Source organism: Colobus angolensis, unplaced genomic scaffold (assembly GCF_000951035.1).
Source record: "Colobus angolensis palliatus isolate OR3802 unplaced genomic scaffold, Cang.pa_1.0 Scaffold199, whole genome shotgun sequence".
NCBI classification, from domain to species: domain Eukaryota; kingdom Metazoa; phylum Chordata; class Mammalia; order Primates; family Cercopithecidae; genus Colobus; species Colobus angolensis.
Genome location: NW_012115143.1, coordinates 1,263,200 through 1,286,106, shown reverse-complemented (window position 1 = coordinate 1,286,106; position 22,907 = coordinate 1,263,200). Strand labels below are relative to the sequence as shown.

At 48.4% G+C, this 22,907-nt stretch overlaps 1 protein-coding gene across 2 annotated transcripts in view; it reads left to right on the top strand.

Annotated features, from left to right (window-relative positions):
- The window catches only part of TGM5 (transglutaminase 5), a 40,894-nt gene extending 18,495 nt beyond the window's left edge, over positions 1 to 22,399 (top strand). For both annotated transcript variants that reach the window (XM_011941131.1, XM_011941130.1), the window contains 9 exons: positions 1,073 to 1,201; positions 1,766 to 1,943; positions 13,686 to 13,824; positions 15,422 to 15,525; positions 15,632 to 15,871; positions 19,157 to 19,525; positions 20,057 to 20,217; positions 21,296 to 21,429; positions 21,645 to 22,399. In XM_011941131.1, the coding sequence (XP_011796521.1) occupies positions 1,073 to 1,201; positions 1,766 to 1,943; positions 13,686 to 13,824; positions 15,422 to 15,525; positions 15,632 to 15,871; positions 19,157 to 19,525; positions 20,057 to 20,217; positions 21,296 to 21,429; positions 21,645 to 21,798 (1,608 nt within the window). In that variant the 3' untranslated portion in view covers positions 21,799 to 22,399. The remainder of the gene's footprint in view (positions 1 to 1,072; positions 1,202 to 1,765; positions 1,944 to 13,685; positions 13,825 to 15,421; positions 15,526 to 15,631; positions 15,872 to 19,156; positions 19,526 to 20,056; positions 20,218 to 21,295; positions 21,430 to 21,644) is intronic.
- The last annotated feature ends 508 nt before the right edge of the window (positions 22,400 to 22,907 follow it).

Genomic DNA, 22,907 nt, shown 5'->3' with positions numbered 1-22,907 from the left:
TCGGCCCACTGCAGGAATCTGGTGTTGCTGAAGAAATAATGGCGGGGATGGAGGGGGCGGGAGCGGCCATTATTGAGACCTGAGGCTGGAGAGATAGGTTGGGGCCAGGTCTGAGAGGAACTTATGTGCCTACTGAAGGAGGTCAGAGCTTTGATTCTCTAGGCTGTAGGGGGCCTTTGAAAATTGTAAAACAGAAAAGTGAGCTGATCAGACTATCCTCTGGGGAAGATTGATCAGAGAAGCCCCCTAATTCTGCATGTTGCCCAGTGTTGCACAGGAGTAAATGCATTCTTTTACACGCATTCTACAAGGAGGTACAGAGTTCCTGCAATGTGCTGCGCACCGTGCCAGGCCTAAGGTCCAGAGTTGTGAAGGGAACTGGACTGGAGCAGTGCCGAGACTCAGGCAGGAAAAGACAGGCTTGACTACATCACGTAGCCGAGTCTCATGAGGAGAGGGGACGTACCCAGGGCTGTGGAGCTAAAGCAGGCTCAGGCTCGGGGAAGGCCTCACACGGAGTGGCATTCACACCAAGTCTGAAGGACCAGGAGGAGCCAGCCTACCTTGGGTGGGAAATTCCCTAACTCACATGTAATAGTCAGCCTAGAGCTCCAGTGAATCACGGGTGCCATGGCAGGTTGGCAGCCTCACTTCAGCAGCAGCTGCCAATGCTAAGCTGGGTGAGCAGGTGAGTGTGGAAGCAGGGGTGATGTGGTTTTGGTAAGAACATCCCCTGGGGCTCTAGGAGTGTGAGGATTGAGAGGAGAGGAGGAGCCTTTTCAATTGGTCAGACTTACTGGGGAAAAGCCCAGAACAACCCAGGAGTAGCAACAGTCATCTGGAGTGAAGGGGAGGGATTTGGCGTGCAGGGCATACACGCCAGCGGAATGGTGACCCTAGAGCTGTGAAACCCCACACCTGAATTGGAGGAGATTCATGGCTGTTCTGTTTGACACAGTTACCTTCCAAGTGAGTTTATGTTCCACTGGGGTTGAAGGGGCAAGTCATTACTTTTTACATATTCCCACGTGACAAGCATGGGTGCCTTCCCTCTCGGCCTCTCCCCCTGAAGTTTGAAGAGAAAATCATAGACATCTGCCTGAAGCTGCTGGACAAGAGCCTGCACTTCCAGACTGACCCAGCCACAGACTGTGCCCTGCGGGGAAGCCCCATCTACGTCAGCAGAGTGGTGTGTGCCATGGTGAGGTCCCTGGTGTGCCCGGGGAGGGAGGAAGCTGTGCAGCGGGAGCCCTGCCCACTCACAGTTGTCCCCTGCAGTGGGTGAAAGACCCTCTGGCAAAGCCATCTTGGATGAGACTGACGCCAGAATGTGGGTGACAAGTTTTCTCAACCGAGCTCTGAAACAGCTGGGTGTGGGTCCTCACCTCTGTGAATTCCAAATTACCTGTTTTGAGAAAGGGTGAGTGTAGTTCCGGTTTGCGAAATGGTCTTGTTGTTTCTAAATTTCCTCTTCTCTGAAGTGTTTTTTAAAGCTCTCACAGGTAGGCTCCAGCTTTGCAGGGGATGGGAGGACACAGGTAAGGGGTAGATAGGAACATAATAATAAACTAATTCACAGTGGAGCAAAAGTCAGAAGAGTCAACACCCATCCTTAGTCCTCCCCAGCAAGTCTGGAAGTCCGCAGCAAAATGCTGTTAAAGTCTCTCCTCTGTTTCTCAGGCCCATGGCTCTTCCAAGGCAGCCTACACATGACATGTTGAGGAAATGGATGCTTCTAACACTTCTCTATGTGGCTTCTCTTCAGATCAACAGCAATGATGACAATGGGGTGCTCAATGGAAACTGGAGTGAGAATTACACAGATGGCGCCAACCCTGCGGAGTGGACGGGCAGCGTGGCCATCCTGAAGCAGTGGTATGCCACAGGCTGCCAGCCTGTGCGCTATGGGCAGTGCTGGGTCTTTGCTGCCGTCATGTGCACAGGTAGGATGTAGAAAGGACCCCATGAAAAGGTCGGAAGTATGGCAGCTCATGTATGAGCCTTCTGAGCCATTGCCATCCCAGTCCCACACAGTTCACACCAAGGGACATTTGGAAGGAGGCCCTTTCCCTCTCTGAAATGTCTCAACCAGGCACGGTGGCTCACACCTGTAATCCCAGCACTTTGGGAGCCTGAGGCAGGTGGATCCCAAGGTCAGGAGTTCAAGACCAGCCTGGCCAAGATGGTGAAACCCCATCTCCACTAAAAATACAAAGATTAGCAGGGCACGGTGGCAGGCACCTGTAATCCCAGCTACTCAGGAGGCTGAGGCAGGCGAATCGCTTGAACCCAGGGGGTGGAGGTTGCAATGAGCCAAGATCATGCCACTGCACTCCAGCCTGAGTGACAAGAGTGAGACTCCCTCTCAAAAAATAAATAAACAAAATAAAAAATAAAATGTCTCATCACGGACTTCAGACTGCACATGTCTGGGCTTATGTCAGACCATGGTTCTGAAGTGACAGTCACACATCCCAGGACGCCTGACACCCTTGCTTCTTCTGAGCTTAGGCAACCTACCAGCATATTCCTAAGAGCCTGGCTGGGAACTGCCTAGGTTCGAGACAGAAATGAGATGAGAGGCTGAGTAATTAGGAAACTACAAACTGATTAGTGTCCTTTCTGAGCACAGAGAATGGGCTCAATGAAGATGTGTACATGGAAGGGAAACGTGAGTCAGGGCTGCGGTGTGGGCCATGGGGCCAGAGCAAGATGGCAGCCCAAAGAATGACCTTGAATTTGGAGTTGTTGAGGGCCTGATAGCCTTACTCCGGCCAGAGGGTTAGGGGAAGGGAGAAAATGTGAGGTCAGCTTTTCAGATAAGGAATGGATATTACATTAGTAGAGGAAAAACTGAAAAATACATATGGGGAAAAGACAGCAAATGGAAGTTGGTTTGTGGGTGACAAGAGGAGGAGATAAGGAGGAAATCATGAGCGGGGGTGATACTTGGAAATGAGTCACACACTGGAGGTGAAAGGAGGAGGCCTTCTGCCTCACCCAGGGCCGAGTGCTTGCTCCGGGTCCTCACCCTTGCCCTGCCCCACACCCAGGCCAGCTCTCAGCCTCTTGGCTTGTGCATCCTGATTAGGGTGGCAATCAGAAGGTTATTTGTTGTGTTAAGCTGGGGAGAGAGGCCAAGCAAGGTTTTCGCTCACAGGACTGTTTAGGGGAATCCAGGAGTGCCAGATCTGCCCATAACTTGGTGTTTATTGGGGGCTCAGACCTTCCGGGTGGAATTTCGTGTGTGACAAGGTTTAGTGCATTTCGTGTGCTTGTATGTACTGGGCTCATCTCTGGGCTGTTGGAAGAATGCAACTTCCCTGAAGGAAGCTCAGAGAGCCCCAGGCATCTGTCCAAGGGCACGAGGAGGTGTTGCCACCTAGAGAGAGTGGTTTTGCACAGTTGATGAGAATGATCAGTAAGTCCCAAGCTTACTCCTCTGCAGCTGCAGAGCCAGCTCTTGAGTTGATTGAGTTGAGTTGGATGAGTTGAGTGCCCAGGTATAAGAAACAAGGATTCCACAACTTTGAAACTCCAAGTCATGAAGATTTTGGTGAAGTGAGAGGTCTGAGTCCTTCAGGAAGCAGGCACAAGACTGACAGGTAGAGACTAGATCTTGTATAAGATAGAGAGGGAACCTTCCAGTGTGTGGAAAAGCCTAGCATCTAATGGATCAGGTATGTGTGTGTAGAAGGAGTGAGCCAGATTTGGTCGGGTGTGGTTGTCTGGAACTCCTTGATGAGAGAAGTGGAGCCAGTGAATGGAGATTATGCAATGACAGTAGACCAATTAACATGTTTGTGAGAATCATGGCCCTTTAGTGGCCTGGAAAACAAAGGGTTGGTCAAAGTAGGTCAAACGTGGCCCGGTCCCCTGTAGCTCAATCAGCACCAACCTTCCCCAAAAGGGTTACCATGTTATATATTAATAAATACAGCAGTCTGAAAAACGCATTCCTTCATCCAGCAATGAGTCGTTATTCTACACCAGGGACTCACTGTGTTCCAAGAGCTCTTGAATACAAGATGGGTAAGACCCAGCTTCTGTCTTCAACTAAAGTTAAAATTAACGATTTAGTCGAACTCCTTAACCTCAAACAGTTCCCAAAGCATGTTTTTTGAAAATATATATGTTATCATTTCATAGCCACAGTAACTAATGTTTATTGGGGACTTCCTTTGTGCCAGACACTGTGCTAAAACTCTGATGGCCTAGCGTAGCGGAGAAGCATGTGGACTCTGGAGGCAAGCTGCGTGAGGTTGCATACCAGCACTACCATTAATCGGCTGAGTAACCTTGGTCAAGTCATTTAACTTGTGCCTGGGTTTCCTCAGATGTACGGTGGGAAAAGTAATGGTACCTACCTTATAGGATTATTGAAGGGACTGAGTGACTTCATACTGGAGAGTGCTTAGAATAGTGCCTGGCTATAGTGAGTGCTCAGGAAGCATCAGTTAGGGTCATCTTGTCTGATCACCTAAATGACCTTATGAGATGGGACCTACCATCTCCATTTTTCAGAAGAGGAGATTGAATGGTGGAGCTGGTCTCATACCCAAGTCTGGCTGGCTCTTCAAGCCATGTGCTAACCATTAGGCCTTACCACCTCATGAGCATTGCTAGCAGCTGCCATTAATCCAGCACTAAGTCCCTCAGGAACACACTGGGCACTTTCACTTTTACTAATCCTGACCACCACCTGCAAAGTCGATATCATTATAGCCGTTTCACAGATGAGGAAGCAGGCTTAAAGTGACCTGGGGACTCTGGTCTGACTCAGATGTGCATCTCCCCTCTACGGTCCTACCTCCCAGGGTGGCCTTTCTATGTGTTGGCACATTTATTTCAACTTCCCATAGAAAAACCACAAAAGGAGGCTTTGTGTGCATCAAAGATGAAGTTATAATTTTTGGGGATGTGCTGTGTCCTTGGCATCCATTTAGTTGCCTATTACTTGAGAATTTTAGAGAACTCCCTGGCCTACCCTTCCTGTGCCTAGGGCCAGGCACCCTAGAGCTCTAGGCTCTCAGGCTCTTCCTGTTCTGGCCGTTCACTCTCTGACAAGGTTGGAACCCTCAGCCCTTGGCTGAGGTCTGGGAAGTAGCCTGGATGCCTTGCACGATAGCAAGAGAACAGAGGGAACAGTGATGTTTTGTTGCCTGAAAACTCCCCAAAAGCCAGGTGTGAAAAAGCCACCTAGTGTATAATTTCATACATATGAAATGTCCAGAGCAGGCAAATTCATAGAGATAGAAAGTAGAGTGTGGTTGCTTAGGGCTGGGAGGAGGGGATAGTTGGGAGTGACTGCTAATGTAATGAGGTTTCCTTCTGAGGTGAAAATGTTTTGGAGTTAGACAGTAGAGATTGTTGCACAACCTGTGACTATATTACAAACCACTGAACTGTACACTTTACAAGGGTGAATTTTACGGCATGCGAATTATATCTCAAGAAAGTTGTTTGAGAAGAAGCCAGGCATCCTGAGAATATGCCTGGTCTATTCTTGCCCATAACTGCGTGGGGTTGGAAGTGGGGTAGGGGAGAGCAATGACTTGGGCTGAGGGTTGGGAGGTACTAATGTGTGACTGTAAACGGATGTATAGCACCATCCCTCTTCTGTAAAATAGGGTCCAAGGTCCTAGGGGCTGTAAGGGGAAGCGGAGATGGGAAAGGGTGTGGGAGATGGGAGGCTGCCTGGTTGGGACTGCGACTGGGCCCTCCTCTTAAACTAAAGCAACCCAACTTGCATGTCTTTGATACATCAAATCCTCACTTATGATGGGCTTGCATGTAGAGCCCTCTGCTTAATGCTTTTTTGAAAACCCCTGAGCTAGATATTATCTAAGATTTTTCTAACTCAGTTATGTAGGGGCCTTTATAAAGTATCCCATCTTCATTTCAACACAGTAACTCTTGTTCTTATTGTTTTTACCCTTACGTCTCAAAGAAGGAACCGCAGCCAAGGCCCTGGTGCATTATTTTACCGCAGCCTTTTCTTAGATCCCAGTTCAAACTGTGCAATGCCCTGGACTAAACACAAACCTGCCTTATTTTCCGTTGATTTCCATTGACATAAGATAGCATGGAATGTTCCCTCGTAAGGTTGTTGACTAATACATGGGGAGTAGATAGAAAGATGTCTGGCACATAGTTTTATCTAAATGTTAGCTATTATAATTAGTCTGGTACTGTTTTAATCTCTGCCTCTTGGGCTCCAGGGGTTTGGCTGGGTCTTATTCAAAAGTTGTTTCGGCCTGGTGCAGTGGCTCACGCCTGTAATCCCAGCCCTTTGGGAGGCTGAGGCGGGCAGATCATGAGGTCAGGAGATCGTGACCATCCTGGCTAACACGGTGAAACCCTGTCTCTACTAAAAATACAAAAATTAGCCAGGTGTGATGGTGGGTGTCTGTAGTCCCAGCTACTCGGGAGGCTGAGGCAGGGGAATGGCGTGAACCTGGGAAGTGGAGCTTGCAGTGAGCCAAGATCACATCACTGCACTCTAGCCTGGGCAACAGAGCCAGACTCTGTCTCAAAAATAAAAATAAAAATAAAAATAAATAAATAAGTTGTTTCTAGCTATCCCTGAAACTTCTGTTCCCCTCTCTCCCACTTTTTTCCGCTTTTATTTCCTTTCTTCCTTGGAACGTTTAGAGTTAACTATATTCCTCATTTCATGGCACTTACCATAATTGGTCTGCTCAGGCCCCTCTTTGTAAAAGGCCCTTCTTATTAAAATCAATTAATTAATTTTCCCCTTTTATCTAATAGCCCACTTCTATTCATCTCTCTGCATGATAGGGAAACATTTTCATGTGTTTAATATGTAGCACTGTAGTTGGATGTGTTTTCACAAAAAAATCATATTATTATCTTTGTGCAGTATTTTATTCAGTATGGTGTTGGTTTCATGTATTGTATTTGTCTTTTATATACATATGTATATAGTTTTATTTTTATTTATTTTTAAGGCCAGTGTGTATTTTTTACCCTTAGAAGTTCCACTGAGTCTTTTTTTTTACCTCCCGTTTCTCTTCTCGTTATGTTCTTGTTTTTCTATAACTCCTCTCGAGCACTTTGAGCATATTTATAATATATAAAATAGCTCTTTGAGCTCCTTGTCTCCTTTTTTTGAGATCAGCTTTTTAAAAAATAATTTCAACTTTTATTTTAGATTCAGGGGGCACCTGTGCAGGTTTGTTATGTGGGTATATTACATGATGCTGAGGTTTGGAGTATGGATGATTTGTCACTTTGTGCTAATTTCATGATCTCTGGTATTTCTGAATCTGGTTCTATTGATTAATTTTTTTTACAGGCTGTGGGTCATATTTTCCTGTTTCTTTGCATGCTTACCCATTTTTTATTGTGTTATGCTGTTAAGAACTGAATTTTGTTTCATTCCTTTAAAGGACTTTGTGCGGTACAGCAATAATAAATTCCTTGCAGATTAATTTGAGCCTTTGAAGGTTTTTTTGTTTTTTGTTTTTTGTTTTTTTTGAGACAGAGTCTCTCTATTGTCGCCCAGGCTGGAGTGCAGTCACGCAATCTTGGCTCACTGCAAACTCTGACTCCCGGGTTCAAGCTATTCTCCTGCCTTAGCCTCCTGAGTAGCTGGGACTACACATGCCCATCACCATGCCTAGCTAATTTTTGTACTTTTAATAGAGGTGGGGTTTCGCCATGTTGACCAGGCTGGTCTCGAACTCCTTGAGGTTTGCATTTAAGCTTTGTCTTGATGGCTCCAGAGCGGTCTTTACCCTAAGCTTAATTTAGCCCCACTACTAAGTCATGCCTCTTCTGAAGACTCTTATCAAATGCCCAATGTATTATGAGGTCTCTCCACTCTATTGCTTTATCTGGCTTCCTGGAATTTCATCCCCAGGCTTGCACAGATCACCACTCAGCCAAAGACTTGAAAGACCCCTCTGCAGATCTCTGGAATACTCCCTCTGTTCAGCTCTCTCCCCTGCATACACTCCACCCTGCAAATTGCAGCCCTCTAGGCTTCCCTCAATTGTGATCTCATCTCGTTAACTCGATAAGACTGCTGAGTTCTTTTTGGGCTTCCTGTGCCTGTGTGGTGGCCTGGACGCTGCTCTGGGAAGTCCCTCAGGTGCGATTTGTCTATTATTGTTCTCATGATCATACTAGAAGTATGTATTTTGGGGAGGAAGACAACAAAAGGAGTGCTTCCTGTTCACATAATATCAGGGGTACCTGCCGTCAATACGACTTATCACGGTTGACGTTGACCTTGATGCCTGGCTGAGATGGTTCAGTCTTTGCCAGCATGAAGTGGCGGGGGCGAGGCTACAGTTTGTATCTGTACAGTCAGTTTGTCCAAACCAGGATCTAATGAGGAACCAAACATCGCACCTGGTTGCAATGTCCTCTGTGTCTCCTTTGATATCAAAGAGATCCTTTAATTCAATATGTGACTTGGTTGAAGACACTGAGGCAGTTGTCCTGCACAACTCTACCTTTCAGACTTACCTGAGGGCTTCACTGTGTTGTTGATCTTCTTATGCCTCTGTTCTTTGTATTTTGCAACTGGAAGTTAGATATAAAATATTCATATTAAACATTTGTAGTAGAGGCCTTTTAAAGCAGTCTTCTGATTGTCCATCCCCGCATAAGCAGCTGACATTTTTGTCTTTTCTCTACTAGTCCAGGAAACTGACTTGTGTGAGGATGGAGGGAGTGATTGTACTGCTCACTGTGAAGGGGCCTTTTTTGCCATTTAAGATCCTCCCCCCGCCACACACACCCAGATAACCCTTACAAATCTGCCACAGAGCCACAGAGCAGGTCTCACAGCTCCATGGTAACTGCCCACTGCCACCTTCTGTGCTGCCGTTTTCAGCTAACACATGACCCAGGTCCTACATGCTGTGCTTTGCTCCTTCAAGGTTGATATCCTTGTTTCCATGTCCTATTTCTCTGTAAACAGTGCTCATTTGTACTTCTTGAGTAACAGGTTATTGCACTTTGATGACTAGGGTTCAGTTCTTAATTGCCCCCACCCCCTTATCAAAAAATAATTTTGGTAGGGCCTTGTCTTAGTGCAGGCTAGAAGACCGGAGATTATCATGGAAAACGGATGGTATACCTTTGCACACTTAAGGTACTGTTAAGGAAACAAATAAGATTTCATTTCCTTCCCATTACAGGTGAGAGAGAGAACAGTTCAAATATGATCTAGTGATGGCATATCTGAAAGACCAAAGCAATATGATCATCTTGGTTATAAGGGATGATTAAAGGCATGGGATAAAGAGCAGAAAGTGATATATTTATCATTTGGAAGCTTAATGCATTCAGGGAGAAATTAAAAGGTGATAAAAGTCATCACATTTACACTCAATTACTTGGACTCTAGGAGCTGAAGTTTTGGCCACATTTCTCGATAAAAGCCATGGGATTGTGGCAGTAAAGCTAACTGAATGCATTTCAATAAATTGAACTCTAACTTTCCACTGAATTTTTCTTGTAAAATTAGGGCCACATTTTCACATGGGAGCAAAAAGAACTTTACAGCCAGTCCTGAAACATGCTAGATATTTTATTTTATTTTAGACAGGATCTCACTCTGTCACCCGGGCTGGAGCACCCAGGCTGCAGTGCAGTGGCGCCATTATGGCTCACTGCAGCCTCAACCTCCTGAGCTCAAGCAATCCTCCTGCCTCAGCCTCTTGAGTAGCTGGGACCACACCACCACCATACCCAGTTAATTTTTTTATTTTTTTGTAGAGGTGAGGTCTCACTACGTTGCCCAGGCTGGTCTCGTACTCCTGGGCTCAAGCAGTCCTCCCTCTTTGGCCTCTCCAAGTGCTGGGATTACCAGCCTGAGCCACTGTGCCTGGCCCCATCCTTATCATTTTAATACACCATCAGGACATGGTCCGCTACCAGTCAAGTGGAGTTGTCTTCCCCGAAGGCAGGAATGTCTTTCATTTTTGTATCCTCTTCATCTGATTGACTACCTGGTCTCAACACTTATCACTGAATGACTACGAAATGGCTGAATGAAGAAGTGTAATCGCTGAGGCTGAGAATGCGGTGTGATATACCTTGATAACTCTGTGGCCCCTTCCCAACTCTGAGATCTCGTTCACCTTTGCCCAGTTGTCACTGCATCAGTGCATGTGCATGTAGTGTATGCATGTCCATAAGCACAGATTCCCCACGTGGGTTTCTCTTTTACCAGGGACTCAGAGCCCTCAAAATCATCAGTGACAGGTCACCTAAATCTCACGTCAAGCCGTGAGTCATCAGGACTGAGAGTCCGCAGGAACAGGTTAAAGGTGCCTTACTTTAACAGGAATATAATGAGCACCTACCCTGTGACCAGCCTTGTACTAGGAATGTAGCAGTGCAAGAAAAGTCTTATATGAGCTCAACTCTAGGGGGATGTGTAATTTGGCAGACAAGATAAGGCAGACACATTAAATTACAGACAGCCAAATCCAGTGCTGAAATGTGTGACACAGGCGATCAGGGTTATGTGAGGGCACGAGAAGGGATGAGTGCGGTGTGAAGTCATTGATGAAAACTTCACAGAGGAAGGTGCATTGAGACTGAGGTGTGGCTGGGATATCCAGTGGAGTTGCAGTGTTGTGGCCTGCAGTTAAAAGCATGAGAGGCTTTGAGATCAGAGAAACGTGGGTTTATGTCCTGCCCTGGCTTTTCTCTTTCTGCCATGTGACCTTACCTCTCTAAGCTCCAGGTGTCTGATCTTTAAAGTTGGGATAATCATATGGGCATGAGGAGAACTAAGGGAGATAATCCCCGTGCCGTGCTTGGCACCACGTCTGCTACCTATGATGATGGCCTTGACTAGAAAGGCTGGAAGACAGTAAGTTCAGTGAGGGATGTGTTCAGTGACAGCAAGGTCTCTAGACAGGCTCAAGATTCAAATTCAAGAGTCCTGGGCACACAAGTGGGAGAGAAAGCCATAGTCGGGATGAGCTCTTTGTGGGAGGACAGAACCAGAAGGACAGAGGGAGCAAGGCCCCTGGAAACATGTGTGTGCATGGCTTCTGCTGCACAGATCTGAGTGCCTCGAAGCTGATGCCTTCACTTCACCCCCTATGTAAGAAACCATTCTTGCCCCTCTGTAACTTCATTCTGTTCTACTGTGACAGTCTCCTCCCCATCCAAGTCCTCTCACAAGCCATGATGAGCAAAGGGTGAGACTGGATCAGTGCAAATCCATCACCACTCAAAGCTTATGCTCTACGGACCGTTGAACTTGGTACCCAAAGCATCACACAGCCATTAGGATAGTGGTGTGTTGAACTCAGAAATCACCAGAACAGGCAAAAGATTCACAAGACACCATCCGTCCATCCATCCATCCATCCAGCAAAGATGCAGCAAGATGCAAAATGGGCCTTGCCCTGTATTATTAATAGCTGAGTAATGATAAAGATGAATAACACACAATCCCTGCCCTCAGGAAGACAGACTTGTAAACAGTTCATCACAAGCTCGCACTCTGGTCTCATAGAGAACTTCAAAGTGCTTCAGGGTCAGTTACTTGTGTTAGGGTGGGACAGTGCCCATCAAGTCATGTTTAGCAGGAGTTGACACCACTATTGACCCTTCAGGTGACCACTCATGAGCTCATCCATCCGGGTGAAGGGCAGGGGGAGGCTTGCTCCCTGCTCTGCCTCCCTGCCCTCCTCCTCGGCACATTTTCTTGTTACTGTGAGTGTCATCCACCCTCCTGACTGTACTTTTAGCATAAATGTGCACCTGCAATGTTGCTCTCTTGTCTCACTGCTGTCTCAGGGCCCTTCAGTGACAGCTTTTCAACCTTCAGCCTCACCTCTGCAGCTGTCCTGTGTCACCTCCACCTACAACCCACTTAGTCAGCTCTACCCACTGCCTGCCCTAGTTCTTCAGCCCTGTTCAGACCTGCCACGCGAGCTCAAGGCTCCCTTTGGGCTTCTCCCCTCCCTTTTCTGGTCCCATCCAAGGCCTGTCCCCACCCTGGCCTGGAGAGGCTCTGTGTCAAAGTGCAGAATAAGAAGAGGGTGAGCTAAAATCTGTATGCAATTAAATGTTTAAACTAAAAATTATAAGTTTTTATTAAATGACAGTAGTGTGTGTGAAGAACCCTTAGAAATAACCATATTTTTGACTCGGTCATTTTACCCCTTAGAATATATCCCAGAGGAGGGGAGATATTGATCTACAAAGGTATTTATCAGAGTATTTACAACAGGGGGAAAACTGAAAACCAACTAATGTTTCAAATAATCACCACTAAACTCTTGCTTTGGGCAAATATTTGATAATATAGGAAAATACTTGGGATGTAAAATTAGGTGGAAACACTAAGATGCTGAACTGTATGCATACTACTGAGAGCTGGACTCAGTATTGACTGCAAGCTTAGCAGTGAAACCAGGATGTTAGTGGTAGCTCTGCCTCTTATTAGCTGTGTGACCTTGGTCAAGGTAGCAAACTTTCTTAGCCTCTGATTCTATGTCTTCAAAATGGAGATAATAATAGTAGACGTCATATAGAGTTGTCTTGAGGATAATGTGTATGAAGCATTTAGCACTATGCCCAGCTGGTAGATACTATTATTGTCATTATTAAATTGAGTGGGTTGTCATAGCTGGACATGAAGGGACAGGGATCCCCAGAGCATTTCATGGTGGGATTTTCCTGTACTTGAAAGAGCACAGAGGCTGGACGTAATGGCTCATGCCTGCGCCTGCGTTGGGAGGCCGAGGCAGGTGGATAACTTGAGGTCAGGAGTTCGAGACCAGCCTGGCCAACATGGTGAAACCCCATCTCTACTAAAAATACAAAAAGAAAATTAGCTGGGCATGGTGGTGTGTGCCTGTAATCCCAGCTACTTGGGGGGCGAGGCAGGAGAATCGCCTGAACCCGGGAGGTGGAGGTTGCAGTGAGCCGAGATTGCGTCATCACACTCCGGACCCGGGGGACTAGGGCTGGAGTGTGATTTTTTGACTTCGGGAAAAAAAAAAAAAAGCACAGAATGGAAATACGGCAGAGGATAAAGAAAGGGAGTTGGCTGGCAAACAGAATGCGTGGCCCCCAGGAATAAAGACAACACTCTGCCTTCTTTCAATAATGTCTCAACCAGGTAGAAACTCTCGCTTTTCTAAGCTCTTGTTACATGGTTTTCTTTCCTTGTTGGCTTGATCTGTGATGCTTTCCTAGAGAGGCTTCCAAGATCATACACCCGGGAAAAATCATACAGAACGTTTTGCTTGAGAATCTGATGGTCTCAAGCAATCATTCTAATCACAGAAAGGAATAGAATTCCAGCTGTGGCTTGAAGATGGAGATTTAGGGCCAGAAGAGAAGTGCATTTGAGTCGGGCCTCTGAGTTTTGCCAAAGGAAAGGCATGCCTGTCCCACCCTCCTGGCGTAAGCAGAGCTCACAGCTTGCTAGACTTTATTGGCTCAGGCAGTGCTTGTCTGAGCAGTCAGCATCCCGACCTTTACATAGAATCTCTCCCATGAGCTCCAGAAGTGGGGAAGGAAGTTGGAAATATCACTATTCCAGTGTTCCAAACAGCTCCAGCATGGTCCTGCAGATGACGAACGGAAGATTTCTCCAGGTCCAGGCCCCAAAGTCTGGGAATACACAGGTCCGGAATCTACAGCTCATGGGTGACTTTTTTCTGCCCTTTTTGCAGTGATGAGGTGCCTGGGGATCCCCACCCGTGTGATCACCAACTTCGACTCTGGCCACGACACAGATGGAAACCTGATCATAGACGAGTATTACGACAACACGGGCCGGATTTTGGGTAATAAGAAGAAGGATACTATCTGGTGAGAAACAACCTCTCAACCTATTTCTAGGGCCACACATCAGAGCCAAGCCCCATGGCAGGAGGAAGGGCAGGACGATGTCCGTGAGTCTGCTCCCTCCCCTTCACCTCCTCCACCCCCCACCCCCCACCCCCAACGCCAAGGCTGCCCCCACACCTCTTGCCAATCTTCAGCTGGGAGACAGCTGAACAAAGCCCATTTGGGGTTTAGAAGTCTCTCACATCATAAGAACGTTCTGCCCTGGGTTGAGGTTTTCATCTTTGTCACACCTCCTTCGCAGAACTTCCTGGAGAAAATTTCCCCACTGCCCTCTGAAGGTTTGTTAAAAAAAAAAAAAATCAACTCACAAAATCAGATCAATAGGAGAAAAGGCATACGCATTTATTAACGTATACACAGGAGCCTTCAGAATGAAGACCCAAAGATACAGGGGAAATTGTCCAGTTTTATGCTTGGTCTAACAGAGTATGGACAGCCACGTAGAAATATGCTTGGACAAATTGTGTGACCTAACGCTAATAGACTGAGCGGGGAAACCCAGCCCTGTCTGTCTACATTCTGCTTGGCCTCTCTGAGCATGAGTTCCTTCCTTCCCAATATGGGGCAGAACCCTCTCTAGAATGAGGGTCTTTTGACCTACAGTCAAACAAGGTAGGTCAGATAAAATTTTTATAGCCAATTTTTATACAGAAAGGCAGAGGGAAAGCCAGGGTGGTATTTTTAGGTTTTAAGACTGCCTTTGGGGAAAAGGCATTGACCTTGATCAGATCGCTGCGCTTTGGTTTCCGTGACCTTCCCACCTTGGGGAAGAGAGATGTTAATTTCTATGGTTAGCCATGGGGGTAAATGAGACTGAGAGACAGGAAGACAGGAAAAGGTCCCAAAAAACACTTCTGCTTCTGAGACCTTCATTTTGGAGTATTATTTCCTGAGTGCCAACTGTTCTGACCACAGGACGGCCTTACCTCCGAATACAAAGACGGCGACTGCCTCTGTGAGTCAGCAACACACACAAAGGGGCCACGAAGACTGTTTCATGAGACAGTGAAGGATTTTTAACTTCAGTGGACTCTGGAAGACTTCACTTTCTGTCACAAGCTGAGTCCGCAGAGGGAAACTCTTTTCTGGGAGGCAAACAGAGGTCCACGAGAGGAAGACCTGTCACTAATTAATCATTTTTTTGAGCCAGGGTCTGGCTTTGCTGCCCAGGCTGGAGCGCAGCGATCTGATCAAGGTCAATGCAGCCTTGATCTCCCAGGCTCCGCTGATTCTCCACCTGAGCCTCCCAAGTAGCTGGGACTATAGGCATGTGCCATGATGCCTAGTTAATTTTTTTTTTTTTTTTTTTGAGACAAGGTCTTCCTTTATTGCCCAGGTTAATCTTGAACTCCTGAGCTCAAGCAATCCTGTCACTTCAGACTCCCAAAGTACTAAGATTACCAGCATGAGCCATCGTGCCTGGCTATCCACAGAGGTTTCAAGCCCTGTGTGTGTGCTAAGTCTGTCTTTCTATCCAACAATTCATTTGCTCGTCCATCCCTTGCCTTCTTCTAGAAAGACCAAGCAGTACAACGTCTCCCTTGGCTCTGTTTGACAGGAACTTCCATGTCTGGAATGAGTGCTGGATGGCCCGGAAGGATCTGCCCCCTGGATATGGAGGCTGGCAGGTGCTGGACGCCACACCTCAGGAGATGAGCAACGGTGAGGCTCTCCAGAAGAAAGGCAGGACCTGCTCCCATGGAAAGTGCCCCACCCCTGCCCAGCCCTGCAGCAAACGGCCCACCAAGGCTCCCCTGTTCTCCTTCAGGCATCTACTGCTGCGGCCCTGCCTCTGTCAGAGCCATCAAAGATGGAGAAGTGGACCTGAACTACGACACGCCCTTTGTGTTTTCGATGGTGAATGCTGACTGCATGTCCTGGCTCGTCCAGGGAGGGAAGGAGCAGAAACTTCACCAGGACACGAGTTCTGTTGGCAATTTTATCAGCACAAAGAGCATCCAGGGTGATGAGCGGGATGACATCACAGAGAACTACAAGTACGAAGAAGGTAAGTAAGTAAGCCAGCCCTACTCAGAGCCCCAGTCCTGCAGGAACCTTCCCCTACCCCAGGGAGCCAGAGAGCAGCTGAGAGGCAGGACCCAGCCGCACTGTCGCCTCAGCCATTCAGTTTTGAGGCCCTAGCTGGGGTGGCCCCACGGCCTCACTTCTTCGTCACGCCCCCACCCCACATCCTGCAGGCCAGCGAGCTCCCGCCACAAGGCGCTCACATGGACTGTGGAGCCCAAACAGAGTATGAATCCTTCACCCCTGCTTCCCGCCCCAAAATCATTCTCCCACTGAAGACGACAGGGAATTTAGTAAACACTACGCCATTCATTTATTTTATTTAGGATATTGTTTAATTCATTGTGTTTCACTGAGTCTTTGGAGGACAGGCTGAGGCGAGCCCAGATGTTCACTCCCACCCCTCCTCCCTGCGTGGCTGGCAGGACCAGAGGCTGACTCTGAGGTGACAGCCCTGGCAGCAAGGCCACAGGGGAGGCTATGTTAATCTGTTATAGATGAATGCCTGGAAACTGAGAAACGCCAGCCACTAGGTTCAACTACCAGGGAACCAGGCAAAAATATCCAGTCCATGAGGGCCGAGGCAGGGTGAGGGCCAGAGCTGGGATCTGGCTGGGGAGGATCTGAGCAGGCGCAAGGCAGGGTGGGTAGAGGGCGGCAGGGAGGGCTGAGCAGTTGCTGGGAGTACTGGTGAGTGGGTGTCTGTGGTTCGTCTACATGGGCCTCGGGGACAGACACAGGGAGGCTCCAGAATTCCCCACCTGGGAAGGGGATTCGCAGTAGGGGGCGAGTGTTGAATACAGCCCAGCAGTGCCATCACCACCCTCTCCCTGCGGCCTCTGGCTTCATCTTGGCTGGGTTGCCCCAGAAATGGATCCTGAGGCAAGCATTCAAATACAAGTGGTTTATTTTTGAGGCTATCCTGGAAATGCTGGTAGCAGAGTGAGGAAGGGAGACAGGGAAGGGGAGGAAGTGGATGTAAGAGTACGTTTTCAAGCCTGTTAGCACAGTGACAGCTGGCTAGGAGCTCTGGGAGTGGGGTTGCCAGGAAAAATACAGGACAAATAATGCTTTAGTGTAAATATGTCCCAGGCCAGGAGCTGTAGCTCACACCTGCAATCCCAGCACTTTGGGAGGCTGAGATGGGAGGATCGCTTTAGCCTTGGAATTTGAGGCTGCAGTGAGCTATGATGGCAACACTGCACTCTAGTCTAGGCAATAGAGTGAGACTCCATTTTTTTAAAAAAAAAAAAAAAAAGGCCAGGCGCGGTGGCTCAAGCCTGTAATCCCAGCACTTTGGGAGGCCGAGACGGGCGGATCACGAGGTCAGGAGATCGAGACCATCCTGGCTAACCAGGATGAAACCCCGTCTCTACTAAAAAATACAAAAAACTAGCCGGGCGAGGTGGCGGGCGCCTGTAGTCTCAGCTACTCGGGAGGCTGAGGCAGGAGAATGGCGTGAACCTGGGAGGCGGAGCTTGCAGTGAGCTGAGATCCAGCCACTGCACTCCAGCCTGGGCAACAGAGCAAGACTCCGTCTCAAAAAAAAAAAAAGATGTCCCAAATTCTTTGTTGTTTGTTTCAAATTAAATTGCCTTGTATTTTTGTTTGCTAAATTTGGCAACCCTATCACTGATTCGGTGTGAAGTGCTGAACAACACTGCAGAGAGGCACAGGGGCTAGCGTGTTTATCCATCAATTCTTGTCGGTCATGAGTTGAGGGCTGTTCCTAGGGGATGCAAATTCTCTAGCACTTCTGGCCCGCCCCATGCATGAGCCGAGTCTGCTCTGGTAGCAGAGAAAGTCTCAGACAGAGTTGCAGGGGCTGCAATTTGAAAAGCAGGGCCTGTGGGCACTGAAATGGCAAGTGCCAAGGGGATGTGGGCGGAGCTGTGACCGCATTTGCTACAGAGGCCCACAGCGTCCCCTGTGGACTCAGGGGGATTGGAGCCATACCCTGGTGGGCCTGAGTGTCCTGCTCAGGTGCTCCTCGGGCTAGCAGTATTCAGTCTTCTCCCACCCAGCCTGGCAGGGTCTGGGGTCGCACAGACCACAGATGTGCTAAATCGGATTCCCATCTCTCTGGGCCCACTCTTTTTAAATTTTATTTTATTTTATTTTATTTTTGAGACAGAGCCTCACTTTGTCGCCCAGACTGGAAGGGCAGTGGCGTGATCTTGGCTCACTGCAACCTCCGCTTCCCAGGTTCAAGCAATTCTTCTATCTCAGCCTCCCGAGTAGCTGGGATTATAGGTGCCTGCCACCACGCCTGGCTAATTTTTTTTTATTTTATTTTTAGTAGAAACAGAGTTTCACCATGTTGGTCAGGCTGGTCTCGAACTCTGGACCTTAAGTGGTCAACCCTCCTTGGCCTCCCAAAGTGGTGGGATTACAGGTGTGAGCCACTGCACTCAGACTTTGGGCCCATTCTTACTGAAGCAAATGTCTCCAGATTCTCTTTTGTCTGGAACTGGGCTTAGAACGACCTGCAGAGCAAGGGTATAAAAGTGGCCTCTGCCTCAGGATGTTGTGGCAAATGCATTGAAGGGGTAGAACTGGTCCCTGGGGAGAGTAAGTGCTCAACAAAGGCAGCTTCTGGAATTCTAAGGGAGGCATGGGCAAGTATTCCTGCACATGCGGCCCACAGGGACCTCCGGGATAGAGCAGGGAAGCTGAGGCCACTCTGGGAACTCCGCACACCTAGGCCTCCTTTCATATGTATTTACTTATTTAGTGTGCTGCTCCTTTCTCTCAGTTTCCAGGAATTAGTCTATCCCTGAACAATAATCTGGCTCTGGAACAGGAAATCACACCATGCCCTGCTGTCTTTAAGAGGTTTATTTCTCTGTGTTTGTGGGCCTTTGTCTTTCCCTTGAGGACGTTAGGATAGAGTTGAGCGGTCACAAGCACAGGTTTTAGAGTTGGGCAGTTTTGGTTCCCGCCTGGGCTCTGCTCCTTACTAGTTGTGTGACTCGGGCAGGTGACATGACTTCTGTTAGCCTCCTTTTCTTTATCTGTGTATGGAAGAATAAGAAGAAGAAAAATGGTAATGGTAATATGCTTTGCTTGTGGTTGATACGGGAGGATGGGTGTGAAGTGACCAGCAGAGCCTGCCTGGGAAAGCACATGAGGAGTGGAGGGACTGCTTGTTACTGGGAGTGAAGGCCTGAAGTTGTTGGTGGAGATACTGGGTGGGGGATGGCGCTCAGCCTTGGTGTACCCTGGTCAGCCTGGCTCACAGCTGGTGCTGCGCTCTCCCCACCTTCAGGTTCCCTCCAGGAGAGGCAGGTGTTTCTGAAGGCTCTGCAGAAGCTGAAGGCTGGAAGGTTCCATAGCTCCCGAAGAGGAGCAGAGTTGCAACCTTCCAGGCCCACCCCACTGAGCCGGGACAGCTCTCGGAGCCTGCATACACCTTCCCTTCGACCCAGTGATGTGGTCCAAGTCTCCCTGAAATTCAAGCTGCTCGACCCGCCCAACATGGGCCAGGATATATGCTTTGTCCTGCTGGCCCTCAACATGTCCTCCCAGTTCAAGGACCTCAAAGTGAACCTGAGTGCCCAGTCTCTGCTGCACAATGGCAGCCCCCTGTCCCCATTCTGGCAGGACATAGCGTTCATCACACTCTCTCCTAAAGAAGGTACGCATGTGCACAGTTTGTGTTCGCAGAGTCGGTTTTGGCAACGGCGATGCAGTCAAGCCAGCCGACAGGGTTCTGGGGGCAGACCCCTGAGACACCGTGATTCCTACTGTCCCCTCTGGCATGATCCCCCTCCTTCCCTCTTCTTCTTCCTCCTTCCTTCCTTCTTTCCTTCCTTCCTTCCTTCCTTCCTTCCTTCCTTCCTTCCTAGTATCTCCTCTCTGCTTCCTTTCTCTTCCTCCTCCTTTCCCACCCCAACAAAAGTAGCTGGTTTTGCAGGAAAAACCTGAGATTTTGAGTCTCTGAGACCTTGGTTGGAGCCTTAGCTCTCCCATTTCCTAGCAGAATGGCCTTGAGCAGCCATTTTGGCTCTTTCCAGCTCATTTCCTCATCTGAAAAGCTGCCACCTGCTTTCCCGGAACTTGGTACTTGTTGACTCTCTCTTCTCTGTGGAAGAGAGACCCCAGGTCCAACCCAGGTCTGGCTGATTTTCTCAGCTACTCTCACCCCATCCTTGTGTTCTTTCTTTAGCAAAGACCTACCCCTGCAAAATCTCCTATTCCCAGTACAGCCAGTACCTGTCAACAGACAAGCTGATCCGCATCAGTGCCTTGGGTGAAGAGAAAAGCAGTCCCGAGAAAATCCTGGTGAACAAGATCATCACCTTATCTTATCCGAGCATCACGATTAATGTAGGCAGGAGTCCTGCAAATGGCTTGTGGGGCCCCTTGGATCTGGTGGGGAGGGGGTGAAGCCCTGTGAGAGGACAGCCTGGGCCTGCTTAGGAGAGCATCCTCTCCCTCCTTTGCCTCTTCTGGTGCCCCGGGAGGGAAAAGTTTGTCTGTGAGGTCTTCATCCTCTTGTACCACGCACTAGAGGCCCTATGGATGGGTCCTTGAACAGGTGCCATGGACAATAGAAGAGATCCCCCTTGTGCCACTCCTGCTGTTGGCGTTCCCCATGGTTCAACATAAGGAAAGTGAGCACAGATGGAGGGTCTCTGGTCTGGGGAGAGCCCTGTCTGAAAGTCAGTTCAGATTTGCCATTTTTTGGCTGTGCATCCTCAGACAAGGCCTTGGGCCTCTGCTTCTTGAACTGTCAGAGAGGGGATTAGAGTAAGTGGCCTCTGAGGACCCCTCCTGCTCTGACATTCTGTGATCTTCCAAGTGGGAAGATTTCAAGGGCTCCCTTCCTTCCCATGCTGTCTCCCCAAGGCCAACCAGCCTCCTAGACCCTGTTAAGTAAGCCCATGGAGCCCCCTCCGGTGGGGAAACATGAAGGTTTGGCGAGAACTTGGGCTTTTATGGCATCTTAGCAAAGAAGCAATATGTTTTTAGAGAAGTGACGAGAGAAAGGGAAAGGACCTTGAGTCTCAAGGGGTGGCGAATTTGGGGAAGGCAAATACATGGGAAACTCATGGTAGATAAAACTTAGTTAGAAAGTCTGTTGTGTAGATTCCTCTGGTGCCCTCTCCAGGCTCATAAAGGTCTGAAGTCATCTCTGGTGACCAGCCTTTGTCCTTCTTGGTAGAGAGGGGCGGGGGGACACCTTTGTAAATTTATGTCCTGCTTTTAGGCAAACAAGGGGCAACCAGAGAGCTTTTCTTATATCTGCTTCTTCTCAATTGTCTTCGGCTCAAAGTAATTCTTATGCCAAAGTGGCATATTCGGGGATGGCATATCCTGCCACCTTACAGAACAGTGCCCTTCGCAAATGTCTGGTGAGTTGAGGAATGAGAACGAATTCTCCTTCCCCTCCCGGTCTGTTCAGGTTCTAGGAGCAGCCGTTGTGAACCAGCCACTCTCCATACAGGTGATATTTTCAAACCCCCTCTCGGAGCAGGTTGAGGACTGTGTGCTGACCGTGGAAGGAAGTGGCCTCTTCAAGAAACAGCAGAAAGTCCTGTAAGTGCTGCAAGTGCTCAGCCTTCTCTTCTGTTCCCGCCCCCCGCGAGATTAGCACTATCCTTCTCCCTGGACATGGGCTCCTGGGCCAGACCCACCACACCGGGGAAGGGAAAGTGGAAGCGCTCCCTCGCACTCAGGAAGCTGGGTGGAAAAGGGCTCTGGGGTCATCATCATGCCTGTGGTTTTCTGGCATGCTGCATTCTCTGTTACAGCCTTGGGGTCCTCAAACCCCAACAACGAGCGAGCATCATTCTGGAGACCGTCCCCTTCAAGAGTGGCCAAAGGCAGATCCAAGCTAATATGAGAAGCAACAAGTTTAAGGACATCAAGGGTTACAGGAATGTTTATGTAGACTTTGCATTATAAATTCTGGAACAACGCGCCGGACGTGTGCCTTTCAAGCTTCAGGAAAAGGAGCAAGTTCAAATGTGAGCTGCGCCATTCCCCACCACAACAGAGGCTTCACAGGGCTCCAGCGAGAGCCGCAGAGGGGACGACGTGTTCATTGTCTGTCTCCCCTGTCTCCACTAGAAATGTAAGCTCCATGAGGGCAGGGACTTTGCTTTATTTACCTTGTGCCCCTACACCCAGAACCATTTCTGGCTATGCTAGGCATTCAATAAATATTTTTTGAATGAATGAATAGGGTACTCCAGCATCCAGAGAACAGGTAGGAAATGTGTATGGATGGATATTTCCCTGGACCATTTGCACAGCTCCCCTGGACTCTTTTCAGGGCCCAGGGATTCCACTGTGTCCCGTCCAGAGATTCCAGAGATTCCACAGTCTCCTATCCAGAAGCGTGATTTGGCACAGAGGTCAGAGGATACTGGTAGGACTTGGCCATGACTTACTGCTCCCTGCCCCAGATATCCAGGAAAGAAAAAGACAGGCTGAACAGCTCACTGTCGTTGTGTTGTTGCAATAGCTAATTCCCTAGTATGAATAACCTTCAGACCTTGCTCTCCTTTGCCCCATGTAATCATCACTTTCCTATCTGTTCCCTGGATGCTGGAGTCTCCTATTCATTCACTCAAAAAAGCATTTATCGAGTACCTAGCATATGCCAGAAATGGTTCTGAGTGTAGGGGTACAAAGTAAACAAAGCAAAGTCCCTGCCCTCATGGAGCTTACATTTCTAGTGGAGGCGGCGGAGATAAACAATGAACACGTCAACAAATAAGTGAGATACCCACAGGTGGTGTATCAGCCACGATCCAGTTAGAAAAGCCAAAAACTCACAGGTATTTCTACATACTACCTACCTACCATCTTTGTGTCTTGGGGAAAAAACAAAAGCCTGGGAGACCTTTCACCCTTGGTCTTCTTTTGAATCCTTTCCCATATCACATCCAAGAGGTCCCTCAGTCCTAACAGTACCAGCCTATTCACTCAAAACTCACCCATGCACTGTGGTCCTGGCTGGCCTTGGGTTGGCTGGGGAGATAAAACCAGCTGAATAACACAATGAGGTA